Source organism: Glandiceps talaboti, chromosome 14 (genome assembly GCF_964340395.1).
Source record: "Glandiceps talaboti chromosome 14, keGlaTala1.1, whole genome shotgun sequence".
Lineage (NCBI taxonomy): Eukaryota > Metazoa > Hemichordata > Enteropneusta > Spengelidae > Glandiceps > Glandiceps talaboti.
The window spans coordinates 2,155,333-2,179,742 of record NC_135562.1 but is presented as its reverse complement, the minus strand read 5'-3'; the positions used below and the strand labels follow the sequence as shown (position 1 = coordinate 2,179,742).

Here is a 24,410-nt window from a genome sequence, read left to right as displayed (position 1 = left end):
TGGTTTTGTGAGTTTAGCAGCATCACCGAGGAATGGAAAAACGAACAAACTAATTACAATCACCTACTCAAGTCTTGGGAGGGCGTAGTTTAGTACGGAAGAAAAATATCACACACACATGCATGTAGCTGAGCTGACTCTCTGTACACAATCATGTTGTACTGTGTTTAGTAAGATTTTCGCTCCCAAATGTACGAAGCACATAAAATTCTGGAGGGTTTTCATAACGGAATATCTGATACCACTGTTCACTGAAACAGCTAGTGCCACCACGAAATGTTAGGACCATTGAAAACACAAAAAAATCTCTCCCACACATCATGTAGATCATGCTCCCGAGTCCTGGTGTTATTGTAAGGAAAACCCAGGGATTTGTTTGAGTCTTTTCAAGTCTTTGTCTTCTTTGTTTGTTTGTCTGTCTGTCTGTCTGTCTGTCTGTCTGTCTCTCACTCACTCTGTCTGTCTGTCACTCACTACTCTCTCAATGTTATTTATAATTTACTGATGTTTATTTACTTTATGAATGCAATCAGAGTACATAGAGGTTAGAATTGATGTGATAACTTTATTAAGATTTATTTTGAGAATTGGTGAGAACTGATATCTGTACAATGTCAACTATAGTTTGCATAACACAGGTCATAGGTCATAAATATATTGTACTACTTTCCATCTGACTTTAATCCTATAGTTACATACACATGCTAACAATAATAATTACATTTGTAGAAAAGTCTGAGTCATCTCCATAGGGTTATGGATTTTAACTTCAAACACAGCTGATCAGCTGATGAGGATAATACATAATCTCTATTTAAACTGGATAGTTCTGTAAGTTTTTATAAACTTGTTCCCAAGAAGACCAGTGAGGCAATGCAGCCAACCCTCATGAGTTCAGTGTTCTGATGGAAATAAGAGTGCCTGCCAGGGAAAAATCAGTGTTATTTGGTAGATTTAAACTGAGACATTCTTTTTACTTTGGAGTATGGCTTAGCCAAACAACGATTTTTTGGTTCAAACCCTGACTGCAGTAGTAAGAGACAAGTTGTTTAATGGATCACTTCAGTTTAGGATTAGGATTAAAATGTAGTTCTGTTGTCGGTGGCCGAGCGGTTAGCTCATACGTATGCCTCTTATCTCTGCAGCCTGGGTTTGACCTCGCCAAATGTTGGCTCAGTTTGATTAAAAATTAACTAGGTTTGTATGTAAGAAGGGGGATGCTCAGTTTGACCCTGCTGAACAACACAGGTTTCCCCCGGGTACTCCGGTTTCCTCCTGCTTCTCCAACACTAGGGCACTGCTCTTGTGGCAACCATTTATTACATTTAATAAAATTTCTGATTTTATTTGGACAAATAAAGATTGTTATTATTATTATGTAGATGTGAAAACTGGTTGTTTGGTAGAGATACAGAAAAAGTTGGTTCAGAACAAAGGAATGATTCCATGTAATCTTTATTAAAATAACATTAACACGATGACCTGGGATGATGGCCCTTTAACCACTCAGCCACCTGACAGATACTTGTGATCTGATGATGATAATGAAGCAATCAATAGTTTGAAGTAATCAGTGGCGTCACTGAAGTATTTCATTACAGACTTAATGACTTCTTACTACATTGTAAAGTTAGTAGTTTTACAATTGAGATGGGTGTGAGAGTAGGTCGACCATTCTGTAACTGTAAAATTACGGTGTACGTCTTGGGTAAGGAATAATGCACTGGGGGAGACCATTAGTCAGAATGACTTTTGACAGTGACTGCCATTTTAAAGGCATCACAAGATTTAGCTCACACAGTACTATTGTCCAGATGGTTCCAGTCTACCAATGTTTTTACAAAGACATGGGTTTTAAAATACACATACCCTCCGGTACTTTCTCTGTTGCGATAGCTAGCTAACTTATGTGATTCCTACATACATGTACCCCCGGTACTTTCTCTGTCGCGATAGCTAGCTAACTTATGTGATTCCTACATACATGTACCCCCGGTACTTTCTCTGTCGCGATAGCTAGCTAACTTATGTGATTCCTACATACATGTACCCCCGGTACTTTCTCTGTCGCGATAGCTAGCTAACTTATGTGATTCCTACATACATGTACCCCCGGTACTTTCTCTGTCACAATAGCTAGCTAACTTATGTGATTCCTACTGAACATTTGCCTTGTGTGACTTTCAGCAGCGGGGATTTCCAATACTTTTACTCTTTTTAATCTATGATGTACTATTTTGATATGGGCATTCAAGTCACCCCTGGCAATGTATGTTTTCCCACATATCTGACAACCAAAAGGTCGTTGACCTGTATGTGTTCTAATATGGATGGTGTGATGTCCTTTCTGTGTGAATCTTTTACCACATATTTGACACTGGTATGGTTTTTCCCCTGTGTGAGTTCTCATGTGAAACACCATGGCTTTGCTGGTTCCTAATCCTTTACCACACACTTCACAGTGAAAGACTTTGTTTACAGACGATGTGTTACATTTTTTACGTCGATCTGTTGCATGTATCAGAACATGACTCTCCAGAGTACATTTTTGTGCAAATAACTTTCCACAAACTTGACATCTGAATGATGGTTCCTGGTTGCCTACTAGCATGTGATTTCTAAGATGATCTCTTTGCCTGGCTATTTTACTTCCAGGCTGACCAAAGTACATTTCTTTGTGATGTGTAGTCATGTGAGGCCTGCCAATGTGGTTGGACTTTGTTGATGTAGAGGTTTCTAACGGTACATGTATGTGTGTAGTCTTTGTTGGAGTTGAAGTGTGGCTTTCCACAGGTACTTCTATGTGTGTTTGCATATGATTGGTGAGAACTGCTTTTTTAGCAAAGCTGCGACCACAAACTTGACATTGAAATAGTGTCAAAGATGACTGGGACATTGCCTGGGAGTAGTCATTGACACTTTCGATAAACACAACGTCATCGTTGCCAATTCTGCTATCATCATTATCATCATCATCATTATCATTATCAATACCAAGGTGTCTATCATCAGTTTGTGAACTATATTGATGAAAGTCATTCACTTCCTTCAAAGTCTCATTATTATCATCAACAAAGTGTCTGTCGTCCACTACACGACAATGTTGTTGAAAGTTCTCATCTCTTTTCAAAGTGCCATCACTATCATCAACAAAGTGTCTGGTGTCACCCTCATGACAGTGTTGTTGAAAGTTGTTAACTTCCTGCAAAGTGTTGCCGTGACTACTGGTATTCATTTCTTCATCATTATTACTGATGGTATCTTTGTTTAATATTATCAGCCCATCTTCAAGTTTAACTCTGGTATCATTTACGTTATCCATAGTAGTAGTGCTGTTGTCATTAGCAACAGTCGTTGAAGTTTTATCTCTAAGTATAGACTGTTCTATTTTGATAGTATGTAGTGTATCAACATCATTTGGGATGACTGGACTGATGGTATTGGATGTTCCTTCATCATTAGAAGCTTGCCAAAATGTAGGTGTAACATTATTCTCTTCTTTGTGACAGACATCTGCCACAATATCTTCTCTTCCTGGAGGTGTGTGACTGACATCTTCCACAATGTCTTCTCTTCCAGGAGGTGTATGATTGACATTAGTAACAATGTCTTCTTTTCCTAGATGTGTGTGACTGACAACTGCCTCAATGTTTTCCGTTACTGGCGGTGTATTCTCCTTGTCATTTAGTCCAATCTGACTGATAAAGTTGACAATACTCAGTTTCTCTGTAATGACAAATCAAATATGTACATCATATAATTACTATTCAATGGAAATTTGGGGTTTAACAATAGGGGACCACGTATTTCAACAAATTAGCCTGTTTATGGTGCTAATGGTATATTCCTTTTAATCTCTCATATTTCTTGCTTGTAACTAGAATTGCAAAAGCTGATATATGGTTGGAAATCTCCACGCATAATTTCCCAATCTGCTTGTTCATCACGAAGGGTATCACATATATAATTATTCAAATGAAGTAATATGCAGATGACACACATGGCACACCAGCTACATGATTGGTCGTTTTGATTTGCAAAATCCATTGATATGTACTCTTACCTCTGTTTGTAGCAGTGTTATTTTCCAACCTGTGAATTACTTCTTTACTGTATTTCATAAACCAATCCAACAGTTTATTGTTGCTTTTCTGATTCTCTTGTTCATCATTTTCTGAAAATTTAATATCACATGATTAGTTGCTAGTGGATGTGCTTTTTTGCAGAGTTACCTGAAATTTAATAGTTTCAAAATGTCCCTACCAAATGTTTGCTTGTATATTTGGCCATTGTATAAACAAGACGGGGATGTAAACCAAATGAATAAAACTAAATAAAGTACTGATATGAGTACAAGTGTAGTACCATTCAATTCATTATTCTAATGGCAGGCAAGGGTGGCAATGTCAGACATTCGTGGTTGCTCACAGACAAAATAATAATACAGGATCCATATATTGCAATTTGCTGTGGAGGGCAGACGAAATGGGTTTCTGCTAACAACACATATTTGGATATTGCATATTAATTATGGGTTGAATATTTCTAATTATACTACGGCTAGACCGACTTGGCCAATCAGATACCTTGATTTCGGTTGGTTATATGGACCCATAACCCACTCTTTCTTCGAGGTGTGACCTATATATCCGTTTCAGCCAATCGTGCCGTAGTATAAGTAAGATAGACAACTCGTTCGGTAGGGTTATGTGCTAAAAACTCGTTTATTGGCAAATAACCCTCACGAACTCGTTGACTCTCCATTACTTTTACTACTGGCGGCATACATATAAGTGATTTTCCCTAGCCCTATTTGTAGACGAGAATTAGCCCGGACTCGATTCTGACTAGGGTTCCCCGGCCCCATAGGTACTCGAATCAATCTGTATGATTTTTTAAATCTATGATAATAAAGCTTATTTACCATACATATAAAATAAAACATACAGATTGATTCGAGTACATGTGGGGGTTCCTGTACAGCTATCATTACCTCTTCCTTGTCTGTTCTACATGTCTATGTATATGCAGTCTAGTGACTTACCGTGTTTAACACTGAACGACAGCACGACATGATCAGTGAGTGAAAACTCCATGAAGCAACTCTTTCCAAACCTATCATTACGTCTGGAGGCAGATATGACATTACTAGTAGTGTGTTCCATAGCTACAATGTTAATATTATCTTTGATTGCTATCTAACTAGTACGGAAGTCGAAGACAGCTGAGGTTCGGTGCCGCGATCGTCAGCAAACAATCCATTTGACCTACAAACGTTGTGAGAGGGCGCTGTTTACTACAACATCAAGGATAAACTTGTACCACAGGGTACAGGGGGCATACAATGATACATGCGACGGTTACTCAAGTCTTTTACTATATTCTATAAATGTCGAGAGTAATTTACAGTGCCCTACCTTGCCTGCATTATTGTTTATCCCTCAGTTCTCAGTTGCAAGTTGAATACAATCTTTTGGAAATTTGAGTTGTTTAAAAAAAGCAGTTTTATAAGAATAAACTAGAACAAATAGATAATCTCAAATACATTAATAACACCAGGATTGATAAATAAATGTTTTATTCTTGTTTCCATACATTATAATTTAGAGCAACATGGAAAGCATAGAAAATAGTTTATTTTTATAATTAATACTTTGAAATTTCACCTTTACTTCTTTGCTTCAAGAAAGGTTAAATGATAAACAATATTGTAAAACCACAACATTGGGTGGACTCGATTGAGTGACCCGGTCGATTCCACCGGGTTCATGACTAGCTTACACTGTCACATGCCCGGGATAGTTCGTTTGACGAATCCAATCAAGTTTCAGCTGACAGTGTTCATTTATTCAAATATGACATCTCCCAATAGATGTCATGAAACTTACACAGCTACTCTAAAATTACATTTCAATTCTTAGCTTCATATGCAAGTACATTATTTTGCTACTTTATTAAAGTACATATCACAGAAATATAAACTTTTAGATTATGTTTATTGCTCCCCGCCACCATGTTCGACCGTCTATAACCAACAAAATCGGTCGGGCTATTCGGGTATCCCCGACAGAATGTGTGCGCACCACCCCTGTACCAAACAAGCACAAAAAACTGAACCAGTGTACACCGTGATAAATCGGGGGAGTCAATCAAACAAATCCACCCTTTGACACAGCAGCCCACAGCAGAAGACAGTTTTATGACAGTTTTATGGTGCTGGTGCATTACTGAAAATTTGGTCAGTATCACGGAAGTGAAAAAATGATGAGAAATATATCACTTCACAGATTTAGCATAAAGATAGACAAAAAAGACTCAAATGTGCACAATCTCTGGTGATCCATGAGTGGGAGGAGCTGATCATTTACTTATTAATGTGTTTTTTTAATGTGAGTCTTAAGATCACCATTGGAACGATATGATCTCCCACATACTTCACATGCATATGGCCGTTGTCCAGTATGCTTTGTCATATGTAAAGTAAGATGTCCTTTTTGTATGAAACGCTTTTCACACACATTGCACTGATATGGTTTCTCTCCTGTATGAATTCGTACATGTAGCATACGATCCCTCTTGCTTCGGAAGCGTTTTCCACAAACTTCACATTGGAATGTTTTGCTAATGTTGCGTACATCGCTTGGAGCATGAACAAACATATGAATTTTAAGATTATATTTGCGGGAAAAAAACTTTTCACAAATTTGACACTGGTAAGGTTTGTTATTGGCATGGATACACATGTGACGCTGAAGATGGTTTCTTTGGATAAATGATTTACCACACTGATTACACGAAAAGTGGCTTTTCTTTTTGTAATGTAAATTTGGATGTACTTTCTGCTTTGTCAACAATGTGGGCAATTGGTTATGGGTTGTCATATGGTCAATGAGAATGGCTTTTTCAGAAAAACTACAACCACAAACTTGACATAAAAATAGTGTTAGAGAGGACTGTGGTACAGTTTGGAAATGATTAACAGATGTACTATCATCTCTGTTGTCTTCTTTGTTACATTGATTGTAAGTTTGATCCAATCGTTGGCTTTCATTTACTTGATAAGGATGATGAAAGTCATTCACTCTCTTCAAAGTATTGCCATGACAACTTCTTTCTTCCACGTCATTTCTTATAAGTTCATCTTCTTTATCTTCAGAGTCTTCCTGTTTGACTGTAATACATGTGCTAGTGTAGTTACTACAACCAAAAGTATCAAAATGATCTACACAAGACTCACGATCCATGTCTGTCCTTGTGTTACTTCTTACAAGTAAAGACTGTTCTATTTTGATAGTATTTAGTGTATCAACATCATTTGACATGACTGGACTGATGGTATTGGACGTTCCTTCATGATTAGAAGCTTGCCAAAATGTAGGTGTAACATTATTCTCTTCTTTGTGACTAGCATCTTTAACAATGTCTTCTCTTACTTGAGGTGTGTTTCTGACACCTGCCACAATGTCTTCTCTTCCAGGAGGTGTATGATTGACATTAGTAACAATGTCTTCCCTTCCTAGATGTCTGTGACTGACATCTGCCACAATGTCTTCTCTTACTGGAGGTGTATTCTCCTTGTCATTCAGTCCTATCTGACTGATAAAGTTGACAATACTCAGTTTCTCTGTCATGACAAATCATATACAGCAATCTATTAACTTGATTACAATACCAGATTCCAATAATACATTTGACTAATATTGTAAATAGTGAACAAGAGTTGAAGACTCTGTATAAAATGTCTTGTTCCCAACATATTCTATGGAATGTGGGCAAATTAAGCCGATTTTGATTTGGTGTTACAAATGACTTTGATGTCATATACACAGGTCAGATATTGTCAGTGTACTGGAGATTTTGATTGATTGATTGATTGATTGATTGATTAATTGATATAGATTGCTACATTTGAGCAAATTAAACATTTGGAAATGACTGGATCTGTCAGTCTAATTACTTCTTTAATATACTACATAAGCCAATCTAGTCATCTGTTATTGTTAATGTTAGCATAGCCTGTTTATGGTGCTGTGGAGATACACCGTTAGCTGGTCGTACCTAGGGAGATAATGATGTATCTCAACAGTGCCGTAAACTGGCTATTGTTATCATCAATTGATATGTACTCTTACCTCTGTTTGTAGCAGTGTTATTTTCCAACCTGTGAATTACTTCTTTACTGTATTTCATAAACCAATCTAATAGTTTATTGTTGCTTTTCTGATTCTCTTGTTCATCATTTTCTGAAAATTTAATATCACTTGATTAGTTGCTAGTGGATGTGCTTTTTTGCAGAGTTACCTGAAAATTAATAGTTTCAAAATGTCCCTACAAAATATTTGCTTGTATATTTGGCCATTGTATAAACAAGACGGGGATGTGAACCAAATGAATAAAACTAAATAAAGTACTGATATGAGTACAAGTATAGTAACATTCAATTCATTATTCTAATGGCAGGCAAGGGTGGCAATGTCAGACATTCGTGGTTGTTGAGAGACAAAATAGTAATATGGATCCATATATTGAGCGCGGTATACTTTATAGTAACAAATTGCTGTGGAGGGCAGACGAAATGGGTTTCTACTAACCACCCATATTTGAATACTGCCTATTAATTACGAAGTCAATATTTCATATAAGTGGTTTTCCCTAGCCCTGTTTGTAGGCGAGAGATAGCACGGATTCGAACCTGACTAACGTTCCCGTACTATTATCATTTCGACCTTGTCTGTTCTATATATAGCAGTATAGTGACTTACCGCGTTTAACATTGAACGACAACACGACATGATCAGTGAGTGAAAACTCCATGAAGCAACTGTTTCCAAACCTATCATTACGTCTGGAGGCAGATATGACATTACTAGTGTGTTCCATATCAACAATATTAATATCGCCTTTCGGTTATAGCCAACCAGGGAAGCCGAAGACAGGTGAGGTGTCGAAGTCCTCAGTCATCAGTCAATCAATCCTCCATTTCCGACCTATAAACGCTGTGAGAGGGCGCTGTTTACTACAACAACGGTATGAGCTCATGCGCTTGACATGAGGACCATGTACCACAGGGCATAGGGGGAATACATGTGAAGGTTACGTATCTTTTTGACTATTTTTATGTTCAATCAAGATAAACATAATGAAAAATAAAAACAAGCAAGCAGCCTACAAATCCGATGCACTGAAATTGGAACGAGTTGAAATTGGGGCGAGTTGACATGGGACGAGATGAAATTGGAATTGGAATGAAGTGATCCGTGCAAATTCTCATATGCACATACATATTAATATTATACATCCACTCTGTAAGTTTTGTCAAGAAAGTCCACCGGAAAGTACAATAATTGATAGTTTTCTTACCCCCCCCCCCCCCACCAGGTTTAATATGAAAACCTGGTAGCCACTCCTCGGTGAAAGCGATTGCGATGACATGGTCAGACAGGACAATGACCTGCCTTGCTGGGCATGACCCCATATGACCTTTCATGACTTGCTTAACATAGGTGTCCTAGATGTTATACTAGTATTGTCAAATCTGAAATTTGACCAACCAAAATTAAAGGAATCTGACCTGACAAAGTAGAGGTGAAAGTATCCTCAAATGACCTGAAATGACCCGAAGTGACCTCTAGTGGACGTAAGTCCGGCATTACCTCGCCATGCATATGCCTACCCATAAATTATCTTACCTATATTTAATTATTTACCTAACTTGAAATTTGTTGACCTATGACCTGCCAATCATTGTGATATGTGATCTGACCAGAGCTGACCTCGAAGTGACTGGTGTTATTATAGCATATGGATGTCTCGAAACATAGATTGGTGGTTTTACAGAAAGCATTCATCTGGTCTGTTGTAAATTCGAAGTACATTTGTTATTCACGTTCTATATTTAGCTAGTTACTGCCACCCAAAGGTTAAGGGTTGGCCAGTACAATACAATACAATACAATACAATTAAAGAATGCAGAGTGAAATATGGCCAATCACACATCGCATGATTTATTTGATGTAAGGCTTAAGTTCGGAATTCCACATGAGTACAAAGCAGTTGACTTTTTAATAGTAGCATAAGTTTATTTGTGGATACGAAGAGGTATTACAGTCCCAGTGGCAGATCTGAGTGCATATACAGATAACACATTGGCAAGGGGTACTCTATAAGGTTAGTATTCGTGTAAGGTAAAATGATTCTGAAAGCTCGTCATTGTATAGTGACTGTGTGTAGTTTAACAATTTCCAACAACAAGTTAATACACACAAGGTCTAACGCCGACGCCATTTTTGATAGCCCTTCGAGACAGCAGGTAGGTTATATTTCCTGGGCTGGACCACCCTCCCGGACCAAATTGAATAGCGATGGTCGAGAAAAATCATGCATGGATGGTGTATATTACTCTCCAGCATTGAAATATCAGTACAGCTGTATGATGGCTAGTACAGAATGTAGCAGTATGGTGGAGTTGACAACAATCAGAAGTAAACCCCACACATCATTGCACCATGATGAGAAACAACATTTTTTCCTTGACCTTAACAAGACCCCGATATTGTGTTCAATTCTATGATGTCATCTACAAGAATTCAAAAGGTGCTTTGTGATGCCTTCGTGAGAGCTTGAGAGCTGTCAGATCAAAGGTTATCGGAAAAGTATATAATTTAGATCACGCCATAGTGAAAGGAATGAATTTCTACTATTATAGTTCAGTGTCTAAACATCTATTATCGTTGCAAACTTTCTGATTCACCAAATTCAATCTAGTCTTCACTTTCAAGTTTATCAGCTGTCAAAGAGTCAACCATGTTCTTGTATATCGTGGTAATTGAGTTATAATATGGGTAAATAAAATACAGCGTCTTACAATGTAAACACTCATACACATTATATTTTAGGTGTCAGTAAGCAGAATACTTCGCGTACTCTTTAAATATGCAACAAAACTTACGACCAAATTGTAAAGATCATTGTGTGCCCCCTTCAATTAACAAAACCAAGCCAATTACCTGTGACACGGTCGAACTTTCCGTATCCAGGGACGTGAAGTAGGGTTTTATGTATGTATGTATGTATGTATGTATGTATGTATGTATGTATGTATGTATGTATGTATGTATGTATGTATGTATGTATGTATGTATGTATGTATGTATGTATGTATGTATGTATGTATGTATGTATGTATGTATGTATGTATGTATGTATGCAGACACGTGTCCATGCCTGTTTGTGTGTAATTTTGTACACATACTTAATTATTGTAGTAATGTCCTGAACTGATAACAATTTAGTTAACAGCCCTTAATTATTTACAAGTGACATGGATAGACAATCACTGTAATAATATCTTGACAATGCTAAACAAAATAAGAACTCACTAATTACAATGTTGATACAACCATGACATCAATGTCACAGACACACTGATTGTTGTAACTTGCATATTACACAGCTAATTTGCATAATAAATGTTTTTACTGATTAATTTTAAGTTGTACATATATTATTATTGGTATCTTACTTGGTGGATATGTATTGGTGACATCATGGTTTCTTTTCTATGGATGCATGCCATTGACGTGTCTTTTATCCAACACTGATTTGCATGTGCAAAAATAACCCCCACTTACTATAAGACAACATATCCCAATAAATGTGTTTGACTTGTGCATAATTTAGAACATTTATATCATGATATACATTTTCTGATTTTAGGTAGCATTGGACTTCAGTCTTTGTAGTATAATTGGACCAACTACATCTCAGATATGAGACTGCGATCTCGTCCCATCGTTGTTTTAATCCTCACAACGATTGTTCTCGCTTTACTCATGCCAGTCTTCATCCAGGAAGACACGAATTACGAGTCTAATCGTCTCTCGGGTAAACTGAAGGCCCAACTTCAAGAACATCTGAAGGCTCAACTAACAGGTCATCCGAACGTCGTACCTGACTTATCAAATGGCATTTTTGTCAACAACACCGGCCACACAACAATCTGCAATGTTAATAATAACACTCGGTTACAGCTGCAGAATCACGCTGCTGAATCGATTCGTGTCCTCATTCACGCACGTATGCGGACTGGCTCTAGCGTAACCGGTACTTTGTTGAACAACCACCCGGATTTCTATTACGTGTACGAGCCTGGACATATGCTTGTAGAAGATAAACGGTTAAATCTCTATGGCGACAGTTTTCAAAACCTTGAAAGTATTCGACCAGATTTAGTCAAATTCCTGCACAGTATATACACGTGTAATTTCACCGCGACGAAATTTTATACCAAGAGTTTACAAAAACATCAATTTATGAGACAGAACAGTCGAGCTCTTGCAGGTGGAAACATTCCGATTAAAGAAAAAGACCTGTCACGGATTTGTTCACAGAGAAGGCATATCGTAGTGAAAACAGTCCGTCTAAATAATTTGATTTTAGCTAGCTGTGTTCTGGAAGAAAATCGAGTGAAAATTATTCACATTGTGAGAGACCCAAGAGGGATGATGTTGTCTCGGAGGAATATGCAACGTCTCTCTAAAGAATATAAACTTGTAAAGGGATCTATTGTTTTTGACAAAAAACTAAAGGGCGTCATAAAGGATTACTGTCAGTGGGTAAATGAAAATTATAAATCAGCTACAGAGGGACCCGAGTGGATTAGGAACCAATACTTCCTTTTAAGGTATGAGGATTTGATTGACAGGCCGATGACCTTTGTGCCTAGGATGTTTAATTTCATTGGTTTACCAGTCGACAACACAACTGTTGAGAGACTGCAATCAACGGACTGGTGGAGTGGACACGGTGAGGCATGGAGGACAGGTTTGACTGTAAGAGAAGTTCTAAGGGTACAGGAATTATGCCCAGATGTATTCAATAAATTTGGTTATATCAAGATATCAGCTGACCATGAACTTCATAATATGAATCGAAGCCTTGTTGTTCCTATAGAAAATACAACAATCAACCCACAGTATGTTTAATATGAAAACTGTCATCACTCCATGTTTTATTGTCACGGACCAACATTTCAATATTTATCATTTTGTCCTCTTGTCTAAAAATCATAAAAATCATAAAATCATAAAATCATAAAATCAACTTCTAAAATTGCGCTAATAGTTTACAACCGTTATACATTTTTTCAGAGAGGGCCGTGCGCAGAAAATTGCATTATTAGTATTTATGTATGTTCTCAAAGTTTATTATTACAATTTTTTTTCACGAATCAATAGGTCTTACTTATTTGCATAACTAAATTGTTAATTTAATGTCATCATTATATTACAACTTAGTGGCTTCACATACGTCAATATAATTAGTGCCTTGTTATATTTCCAATTAAATTAATTCATAGTAACAATGATAACCTTTGTTTATACTTGATGGTTATTCAAAAAAATCAGCATAGGGTATGGGAGATAGTACGTCGTGCCAGGGCGCCCTCATCGACCCATACCGCTAAACGAGAGCAGGCCGATGAGGGCGGAATCCAATGAGTCTAACTTTTGTCTACCATTGTCATAATCAAGCTTTCAAATGAAAAATCAAGCGGGTTTACTATTTTACATATCAATAAAACTGTTGAGAGTACTATGTATACGGTAGATTTCACAAATTTACAAATCAACGTTAAGTGTGCTGTTGCCACGTTGAATCTTTACTTGATGCTTATACGGTGAGGAGAAATCTCTTTACTCTCAGTTGAGGATGACTCCTTAGGCCTTTTCACGACAATTGCCACCTACAGGGACGTTCACTGATGCAGTCAACGTAGCATAACTTTTCATTAAGTCTTCTGTTTTAACATCTTCAGATTTCCGGTTCAGGCTTCAGGGTTCAGGGTTCCTGCCTGCAGCGCATCAGAAACGACCTTTTCTAACGAGGAGATAGTTGGCGTATATAATCGTAGAGTATCACCAGATCTGTGTCCGGTTCTTTCTTTGATAATCGGTCGTCAAAACCTTTTTGGTATTAAAATGTCACTGTTGTAACCTAACGAAAAATTGTAGAATAAATCAGTTTAACCACCTTGACTATCAGACAGCATTCTCGCAAACCAGAGCTGTTATTTCTTCCGCGACATGGTGCGTTTTGGACGGTGCCGTAAAAGAGGATGTGGTTTACGACGATGTCAGACCTATGTAAAACAATACAGAGACTCTAATTCTATGAATTTCTTAAGTAAGTGTAATCACTTTGCAGCATAATTTGGGACAAGAATCCAAGAAAAAGGGAATTTTCTTCCAAATAATAATAATTGTGAAGGGAAAATGCTTGGTACTGACGAGCTTAATAAACAAGCGAGAATCAGGAAGATAAAGACTGTTGTAATTTTGACAACACTGACGACAAAGATATTTGACGACATGATTATTGGGTTTGAAGGGCTGAAAATTGGCGCGAAATTTAAATCATAGAACACTAAATTTGCCAGAATGTCCAGTGTGATAGCCATCAATAACAGCCAATGCACACATGTTCTTGGAATATTGAGACAATGTGTATTGATACCAACCTTCTGCGATAAAAAGTTTCTTGTTTGGTAAAGGACGTCGATAGAATGGGCCACTTTTCGGAATACATTCCAAATAGGGATAAGTTTCCACCAGCTTTACCACACATCTTGGATTTGCTTTGTCACTGTATACTGTCGCATGTTTTTACGGAGAAACTCAGTCGGTTGATTTGCGTGTGTTTGTGGTACTCAGGACTTCTAAATTGTTTCTAACTGTTCGCTACTTACAGGTTCTGGAAACGTGCTAGGTTAGTTGGTTGCTTAGTTAGTTAGTTTTAAGCCTGCTCTGTCTTCAAAGTGGAAACTAGACGCCAATTCATGCAGAACAGAATCGTTCCACATCTCTATCATATAATCGTAAATGTCAGGAAATACATCCATCCATCCTGACTCTAGACTCGGCAAGAATGACTCTCATTCAGTGTTGACTAAGTGAAAGACAACTAAATAAATACATGAACAATGTTATACAATGTCCACCTGGGTTACAACTGTTAACTAATTACGTACACCTAATTAAAATACACCATCTCTATGTTATCGGTAAGCGACCAATCAGAGATGGACACGTCATTCAAGACACAGCTGTACGTCCATCATTGTATTCCTCTCACCACCACTCATTCATATGTAGATAAGTAACTTTATCGACTCTGTGAGAAATTTCACAGAATCTCTAAAGTAAAATCATATTTGAATTCCCTTTTCGTGGTAAAAGACTCTGTGAGAAATTTCACAGAATCTCTAAAGTAAAGCCATATTTTAATTCCTTTTTCGTGGTGTAAGTCAAAAATCCAACTCGTTGGATTTCCTATACATATATATCATCAAAACAGTTGCAATTTCTTTGTTCAAAATTTACAAATGTAATGTTTAACATAAACACCGCACACAGGAGTCGTTGAAACTTATTTATTATATACGTTATAATGCAGATACAGATAATACGTAATTACAATATGAGCATGCACATATATTTCTTCATCGTATAATTAAGCACTAAACTAGCTAACAGTGACTTGTGCTATATGTGTAATGTGCACATGGCATCGCCAGGATGTCAAAATGTCAAGCTACAAGCAAAGGTGAACGGCATGTCATTTGCTCATACCGTTTATCTCAATAGGAAAATATTTTCAGTGGACAGAAATGGTTGATCAAGGCACACTTCTTGGTGACGTCAATTCCGGGTGCCGTTATTTCAAGTAAGCGATGGCTTATTTTGTGAAATAACGCTCACAGTGCTTGCTAAAATTGTTATGTTGGAGTCGAAACTATGCACTATTAATTTCCCTACACTGATAATGTTATTACGTATACAGTATACTTGTTGTACTGTGGATTTCGTTTGGCCGTTACCTTTTATGGTGTCAGGCATATACTGGTCTAGAGGAGACTACACTCTGGGCATTTCACCAGTTAGTCGAAAACCATTAGTATAAAAACGTGCCAAACCACTGGGTGATTTGGTAGTTTTTTTTATATTATTTCAATATTTCACCCCAAAGTGTCATTCCCTTTGTCCCTTATCTACCTTTATTAGTATGTTGTTAGTGTTTAGTGGCAAATACTTATTATATCTGTACAGTTGTACTCAAATACTTCTACCGGAGAATATGTCATTTCGTTTCGCTCTTCACTACCAGAACCCCATTCCACCACGTACACATGTTACTACCGGAGATTTATGACATTATCATTTATCGAACACCACTTATAAATCCGAATAAGGATTGTTCACTTGACCCAAATAATCATTATGCAGTGTCTAACCAATATGCTGTAGGAAATACATGTCAACATTTACCGAGTACCAACACTTTTACAACAAAACATTTCTGGATAAAACTTATGCGATTTTGTAGGACTACAATGTTTGCTTTTAATGTTATCTAAATTCTATCGTGGTTGATAACAGACTACGAATTGATGGACATCGTTGACAGTGAAATGTTTTACATCCTTTGCGACTTAAATACTCTTGCAGAAAATATTTACCACTGTGTGATATTGGTGTTGACAATAACCACAGATACAATGCAATCGAAAAATTATTAATTGGACTTGCGTGCAAATTTTATTTCCAGTTGTTCCTGGTTTGGAAAATTCTTGGTTCCCATTTGAACCATATTTTGTTTTGTTAGTGCGATAAATCATACGACGGACACACTTCTTGTCTGCTCAAGCAACCGGAATGGGTCATTTGGGATGGCAGCCATGTCCAATTTACAACGTATACTAACGCTATGCCTACTAGCAGATACATATGGTACATAACACAGCTATTGAAATGAAATAATAGGGCAACCGTAAAATGCCCCCAAAACCCACAATGACATCACTTCCTGTCCACCCATTAGTAGTGTATTACAATTCGTATTTGTACCTATTATCAAAATCTTTTACAGCGCATCGCAGGTTAATGTTCACTGACTGTGTGTTTGATAGATGCTGTAAATGCTACACTATACGATAGGCAGATTAAAAGGTCTTGCTACATTTAATCTGAATGTAATAAATCATTCGACCTACTGCAACTAGATGGCACAGACACACGGGTGCCAATGTTTTGATGTCTACATGGTGGCACTTTAGTTCATTTCATTTAGTTTTTGTTACTCTGACCATCTGAAACTAAGTGTAGCATGTAAAATAGCTGTGTTTATTTTGGTTTTAATTTACCATGTTTAGCTGCAGTGTAATCATTTGATTAGCCATTCAGGTTCTCTCGTAATATGTAATCTGCCTGACATGGCTGTTATTGGTCAAATTTGCTTTGTATAAACATAATAAACAGAAATGAATTGTATTGGTTTCTGCATGGTTGTATCAAACAGACACACTTAACAGTAGCCTGCAATGTACTGTACTATTTATAAGATATTAAGTTCTAAAAGTATAAATGTTGATGAAGTTGCTTTTGTAGAATCTACATAGCAAATGCTTTGGCAAATATATATAAACATCTCTTTATCACACACACTTCAATACAATTGTAAAAAGTGTCGACGTGATTTGTGCTGATGTATGATGTATGAAGTTTGTGTTGTGAATATCCGTGCCAAATACAGCACATTGTTTTCGCCTTTTAACATGTTACACAAAGTTAAAAATGTACATGTTATTCTCAAAGGATAAAGAGATTAATAACAGTTTGTAAATTGATTTGCCATTGGACAAAATCGCTTGCCGTGATATCTAAAACAGTACAATATGGTGTGAATAATCTTGACAGGCACAACTATAAATGTGTAACTGAATTCGTGGAATTCATAACAACTTAGAAATAAAGAATACTAACTATAATGTTGAATTTTGAAATGTTGACAGGTTTCTAACTGTATTTTGGCGACTACACTGTTTTTATTATTGATAATATACACAGACCTGCATCACCTCCAATGAAATAGGTTATCTGCCCTCGTGTCTAAGGAAAAGATATCTATTGTAGGACTGTAAAATGAGTCTGCCTGACTGCCTAGTCACTGTGAACGCCATTTTATATCACCATTTATTACAAGTATATCTTTTTTGTGGTTAAATGGCAGATATGCAATGTTCTCAATACTTGATAGTCGCGTGGGAGATAATTGCGCACGCGCACTGATATTAGGAACCATGACATTATGCGGTTAATGACGATTCCCATCCAAGACAATAAACGTCACTGTCCCGGATGTTGGTACTACAACTAATGCAATATACTAGTAGTAAGTGTATAAAGAAGAACAAAAAAATCTTACTATATATAGTAAATAGTAATACTTCTTTCGTAAATAACTTTAACAGCCTTGACAAGGAATGGCACTTATAAATTTATGTATATACAATATTTAACTAAGATAATGCTGAAATAATATAATGTATAACTAAGATAATGCTGAAATAATATAATGTATAATTGAAACTGAGATAATGCTGAAATAATGTACTGTATAACTAAGATAATGCTGAAGTAATAAACTATAACTGAGATAATGCTGAAATAATATACTGTATAACTCCGATAATGCGGTATAACTAAGATAATGCTGCTGTATAACTAAGATAATGCTGAAATAATATACTGTATAACTAAGATAATGCTGAAATAATATACTGTATAATTAAGATAATGCTAAAGTAATATACTGTATAGCAGAGATAATGCTGAAATAATGTACTGTATAACTAAGATAATGGTGAAATAATATTTTGTATAACTAACATAATGCTGAAATGATATTCTGTATAACTATTATAATGCTGAAATAATAGACTGTATAACTAAGATAATGCTGAAATAATAGACTGTAACAGTCCAAAGTTAAAATGCCTCATTGAAAACAACAAATCGACAGTTGACATATTTTTTTGTATCTTTTCTTGTGAACAGCCAAAACACTTGCTGCTGAATTTTTTTTTATAAGTTTGGAAATTTAAAATTGATATTATTGGCGTTATCAACCTTTATTTTGGTCACAATAATTAGGCTACACTAAACTAAACATTTATGTGTTTACAGTGTAGTATTTGCAGTTTACAAGATTTTGTGCTAAATTTTCTTACAAAAAAGAAAGAGAACATAGTTCACTTTGCATTGTGGTACCGTAACGACATTGAGGTGAGTGCGTTTACAAATATTTTTTTTTCGTATTTTTATCTGTATTTGTCGTGTTTTTTTGTGTTGTGTGTTGCTGCGTATGAATACATTAAGTTATATATCAGAGTTGCTAAGAAACCAGGCAAGATGTCAGAGATTTTTTTTTCACATGATATAGTGATAAAGGAGAAAAAGGCAAGGCTGGTTTTAGCTGCATTTCTTATGCTTAGACACCTAGAAAAGTCATTCCCATCAAATTCTTATCGCATTTAGTCTCTCAACAATAGAGGTATGGGAATTGGCAAACCTGGTTTAGAAGAAACCTTCTGTACAGACATTTTATGAAACTAATAAAATGAGGAACACGTAATTTCCTTTAAAAACCACAACATTGTATGGTCAAGGGTAGGAACTCCTTACAGTGTTTCCCAGAATGTCAAACACCAGTGTACAGAGAACCTTTTAAGCCAGACATACTAATTTCTGTAACACTATTTCAGAGAGGTTGTACGGTACAGTGCTGGTGAAAATGACTTTAAATCCTGGGTTCCTAAGTTTCATGAAATGCTGCCAGTCTCACCTTTGGTACCCATTAAAGTGTACTTGTGTAAGTACACCATTTTGCTACGAAGGTAGATATTCAATGACTGAACTTTCAAATTGAATGGCTTGGATGAAAGCACGAAGTGAGATTCTCTCCAATTTTATATAGCAATTATGCAGCACTATAAAACTTCTCATGAAATTCATTTTCATCAAAAATACAGAAGCTATACCACTGTGTGATTCTTGCACGACTGAACTTGGATATTTGCATGTCTCAAAAAAGAGAGAAATTTAAAGAACAAACATATATCTAATATAAATACTTAACTTTTGCAAGACCGGCTATACGTCGTGTGTGCTGTTGTAATCGCCCAATCATATACACGAGTGTGTGTGTGTGTGTGTGTGTGTGTGTGTGTGTGTGTGTGTGTGTGCGTGCGTGAGTGAGTGCGTGTGTGCGTATGTATGTGATGAGTGAGTGAGTGAGTGAGTGAGTGAGTGAGTGAGTGAGTGAGTGAGTAAGTGAGTGAGTGTTGTTGTAGGGGGTCCAATAGCGCAAACGACGACTAGTCAGTCTACGTAGAATTTCGACACATTATTTTGGCTTGTTGTCAAATTTTTAACAGCCTTTCCATAAATGTGAATTTTAGACTCTGCCTCCTGAAAAGTGAGTTGACAGCGTCCATCTCACATTTATTTTATGTTTCAGAGGAAATTGATTGAAACTGGCTCTCTCGAATTCGATGTGTGAAAAGGTGTGCTTAACTTTTACTTTAGATTTATTTGTATATTTTCTGAAAAACGAACGTCTCCATTTGTCATTGCTCATTTAAAGGACTTACTTTAATTGCTGCAAATCAAAACTCCGTCGAATCTACATATTTTCCCTTAACTTTCTGTCGATAGGCAAACCAACAAAACTATGCGTACAAAAGTACATATGAAAACAGTTACAGTTTTATATACGTTCTATCTACCCTTGTCATCTTACAGAACATTCTACATTTCAACTATGACACAACATAATCAAAATGTTTTTAAGGTCATAAATTATCTGTCAAACTGAACTTTGTAAAGTGGAAAAATGTTAGGTTTGTTATTTGCACTATTATATGTCTTCGCACGAGCGTTATCGAAACAATTAGATTGTGAAGTCGGGCACCCTCTAGTGGTGATACTGCAAAATTTGTAATGATTTTGTGAATATGATGAAAATGTACAATGTAACAACGAGAGTGACAGCCTCACATTAACGGAAAACTGTCTATGTGTGTGTGTGTGTGTGTGTGTGTGTGTGTGTGTGTGTGTGGTGGGGGGGGGGTATTGTTCAGAAGAAAGGGAAAACATAAGCCTATATAACATTTGTCACTCCATTTCTTGTACTAATGCTAGACAAACTGACATTCCACATCCTGGCTTACAAAACTGTCGAAAAATTGGTTTGCTGATATTCACTACGACAATGAACGTTAGACAGACATAGTCATATTTTGGTCTTACACGTACTCTCAAAAGTTAAACATCCGAACGTTGCAGTTGTTCGACTTTCTGCCATTTTGGTCGGTTTAAATTTCTCCTTGATGCAATATTTCGTTGATTTCGACACATTAACGCATTTTTCATCTTCATACGGAAATTATCTGAAAGGAATGCGTACAGCAGTGGATTGAGGGCGCTGTTCGAAAAGTAACAAATAGCGGCGATTGGCATGTATAGTTGGCCGAACATAGTACCTGCCGTAGAGATTTTAAAAAAGTTCAGCAATGTCAAGATTTGGAAAGGCAGTAGACAAAGAGCAAAAGATCCAACAACAGCAACTAAAAGTCGGATAACTTTCTTCCTCGCTTTCAGTACCCGTTCATTTACACTCTTTGTTCGTTTTAAGTTCTGTTGAGCTCTGGTAGTTTGAACACCACGAATATTAACCGAATCCTTGGACGACGTTGAACACGTTGAAAACCTCTTTCTTCGCGTCTCTACTTTAATTGAGATTGGTCCTTTATTAGCATTGAACCGTCGTGCAAAGAACCTCAGATGTCGTTTGTACTTTGGTCTTTTCGTTGAAGTGTTCTTATCTTTGGCGTCCATTTTGTTATCATCACTTTGTAGCTGTGCGCATGTGTCTAAAATTTGGCATTGTCTGTCAACATTTTCCTCGATTCTAACTCTAGGCACCCACACAGGCTCATCAGATTCCTTTCCTTCATTTTTTGTTTCACTTTCGAGTTCGTGTGAATCCTTCAATGGCAACATTTGATAGAGTTTATGATTACTAGTCGTACTTTTATTGCAGTTCAGAAATTTGTCCTTGCTTGTCTTATTAGAGCGTTCTTCTTCTGCCAAAGATAATGAGTGACAAGTTCCATTTTCATTGATGTGGCTTGTAGACTTGGATTTCCGGTGTATATTTCCGGGAACATCTAGAAAGCAGTTTTCGGTATTCAGTGTATTCACTGATTTGGCGCCATGTAATGTATCCGTCTGCGGCGACTTTGTTTCTCTACCTGTATCAGATATTGACTGTTCAAAAATTAATACTTTTCCAGCTTTCGTCTTGCTAACATCGGAACTTTTCCCAACTTGTTGTTCGCAGACAGTACCTAGCGATCTGTCATTATCGTCCTTTTTCATATCCGGTGTACGTACAGTGACTTTACGGATATTTTTTTGCACAGCCGATGTCTCCCCTTTATTATCCTCCTCTGACGTCACAGAAGATACGTCACTTGCCGAAACGTCACTTGTGTCGCGTTGCGTTTTAACACGAGCAATGACGGGCTTGCACACGACTTTCGGACATTGTATATTTTTTGGTCCAAGCATACGTTCCTTCTCTGGTTGATTTACCGTCACTTTTTTCTTCTTGTTTTTATTTCTTAGGTTGGATGTCTCACTCAGTGCCATGTGGCCTTTCCCGCTACTTATCCAAAGCCTTCTGGCAATGAGCGAATACACCACAAGCATTATCAGTAACGGAGCGAAGTACCACAAACACATCGATACGATAGAATATATACGCATGGAACCGTGCATCTCAAATTTAGATGTACAGTACAAATCTGTTTCATTTTTCTCTTCGTTGAGAATGCCTACAATGTGATATACATGCAAATTCGGAGAATTGTAGGCGATTCCAACAGTCCATACCATAACTATTGCAATACGCATGCGCATTAAGGTAAGAATACTCCGACTGTGCATTGGCAGTATAATGGCGATGTATCTTTCCACTGATATAAGAGTCAGTAAACTGATGGACACCACAGTTGTTGTTCCTCTCATAAAATAGTAGATTTTGCAAATTGCTTCGCCAAGGAACCACGACGGGCTGACCCAATAAATAAGTTCAGGGATTATGCAACAAATTCCGACCAACAAATCACCCACAGCGAGATTAGCGAGAAAGAAATTAGTAATAGTTCGCATAGAGCGATTTGCGGCAACGACGTAAATTACCAGAATATTTCCCAACACACAAGGCACAAAGACAGTTGTGAAACAAATGATCAAAATATTTCGAATTATCGGCTTTTCTAGGAGATATACGGGACCAGTACTGTTCAGTTGAGGATAGCTGGTTGGTATTTCTGTCATTGCTACAAAAAAGAAAGAAAAAGACACGTTTTACGTAGCATCAACAGACCTTTTAAAAATGAAAACTGTACTAACTTCTATACAAAGCTAGGCTCTAACCACAGGTAATGTTATGGTTGGTTGGTTGTGTGTGTATGTGTATGTGTGTTGTTTTTTTCGTACGACGTGTGTGTGTGTGTGTGTGTGTGTGTGTGTGTGTGTGTCTGTCTGTCTGTCTGTCTGTCTGTCTGTCTGTCTGTCTGTCTGTGTACAATATAAACTATACTACTAAATCTAACGAAGCGTTATACAGTGTTAGTTGAAGGGGAAACACCATGCCATGAAATGCACGTATTTTTATAAACTTTGAGTTCTGTAGATTTATTTCATGATTTCAGGGCACATATATTTAAATACATTGCCAAGACACTAACACCGCTACTATTCTTTCATTGGGGCACCTTTGTGCCATTGGTCTTAGCAGGCATGAATATTTATTAGATGCACAATGTTTATACAGACAAACCTCGTTAGTACGTATAGCTTGGGATTAGAGAATTCAGCTCGTTATATCCGTACTTCGTTATAACCTTACCTACACGGGGGTGGGGTGGGGGTTGGGGATGGGGTTGGGGGGGGGGTATTCACGTGGCGTACATGACTATTTATCCGAAGGAAATAAACCCTTCAAAGTTTTGGTTAAAATAGTATATAGTGTAATACGCCTACCCCGTCCAAATATACAGAAGGCCTAGTTTCAGGCTAGGTTTTCCCATTTTTGTAACGAGATTCTGGATTGGTCAAGTTCAGGATTGAAGCATATAGAAATGCAACTACGATAAAGTTAGTCTCGCCTTTGTTCCCTTTTAAGCAATTCTATTATCGTAACTCACCAACAGTTGGAACTTCTGAGGTATAGATATTCCCCCAGGAATGACCAGATAGGTTGATCGGAGTTGGAGATCCGGGATCTGAAAACATCATGATTTCAACTTTGCAGGACCATCAATTCTAAAAGTAACGAGATAGATTGGTATGTATTAATTAACAAATCAACTAACAGTAAGTGTTAGCTAGAAGAGTGTACATGACACATACATTTAATGATCAACGTTGAAGTTATTGTTTTACTTTTGTAGCTGAACACAGCACGATTGCAGTTGAAAAGAATGATGTTTTGTTTAGCTAAC

General features: G+C 37.0%; 2 protein-coding genes across 2 annotated transcripts; one reads left to right on the top strand and one right to left on the bottom strand.

Annotated features, from left to right (window-relative positions):
• Positions 1-11,832: 11,832 nt before the first annotated feature.
• On the top strand, positions 11,833-13,228 carry LOC144445796 (carbohydrate sulfotransferase 4-like). Its single transcript, XM_078135435.1, has one exon. The coding sequence runs from the start codon at positions 11,833-11,835 to the stop codon at positions 12,982-12,984; it is 1,152 nt and encodes a 383-aa protein (XP_077991561.1). The 3' UTR covers positions 12,985-13,228.
• Positions 13,229-21,162: 7,934 nt separating this feature from the next.
• On the bottom strand, positions 21,163-23,241 carry LOC144445795 (uncharacterized). Its single transcript, XM_078135434.1, has one exon. The coding sequence runs from the start codon at positions 23,239-23,241 to the stop codon at positions 21,163-21,165; it is 2,079 nt and encodes a 692-aa protein (XP_077991560.1).
• Positions 23,242-24,410: the final 1,169 nt, after the last annotated feature.

Coding starts and splice junctions, on each gene's coding strand:
- LOC144445795 (XM_078135434.1), bottom strand. CDS start 23,241: ATGACAGAAATACCAACCAGCTATCCTCAACTGAACAGTACTGGTCCC.
- LOC144445796 (XM_078135435.1), top strand. CDS start 11,833: ATGCCAGTCTTCATCCAGGAAGACACGAATTACGAGTCTAATCGTCTC.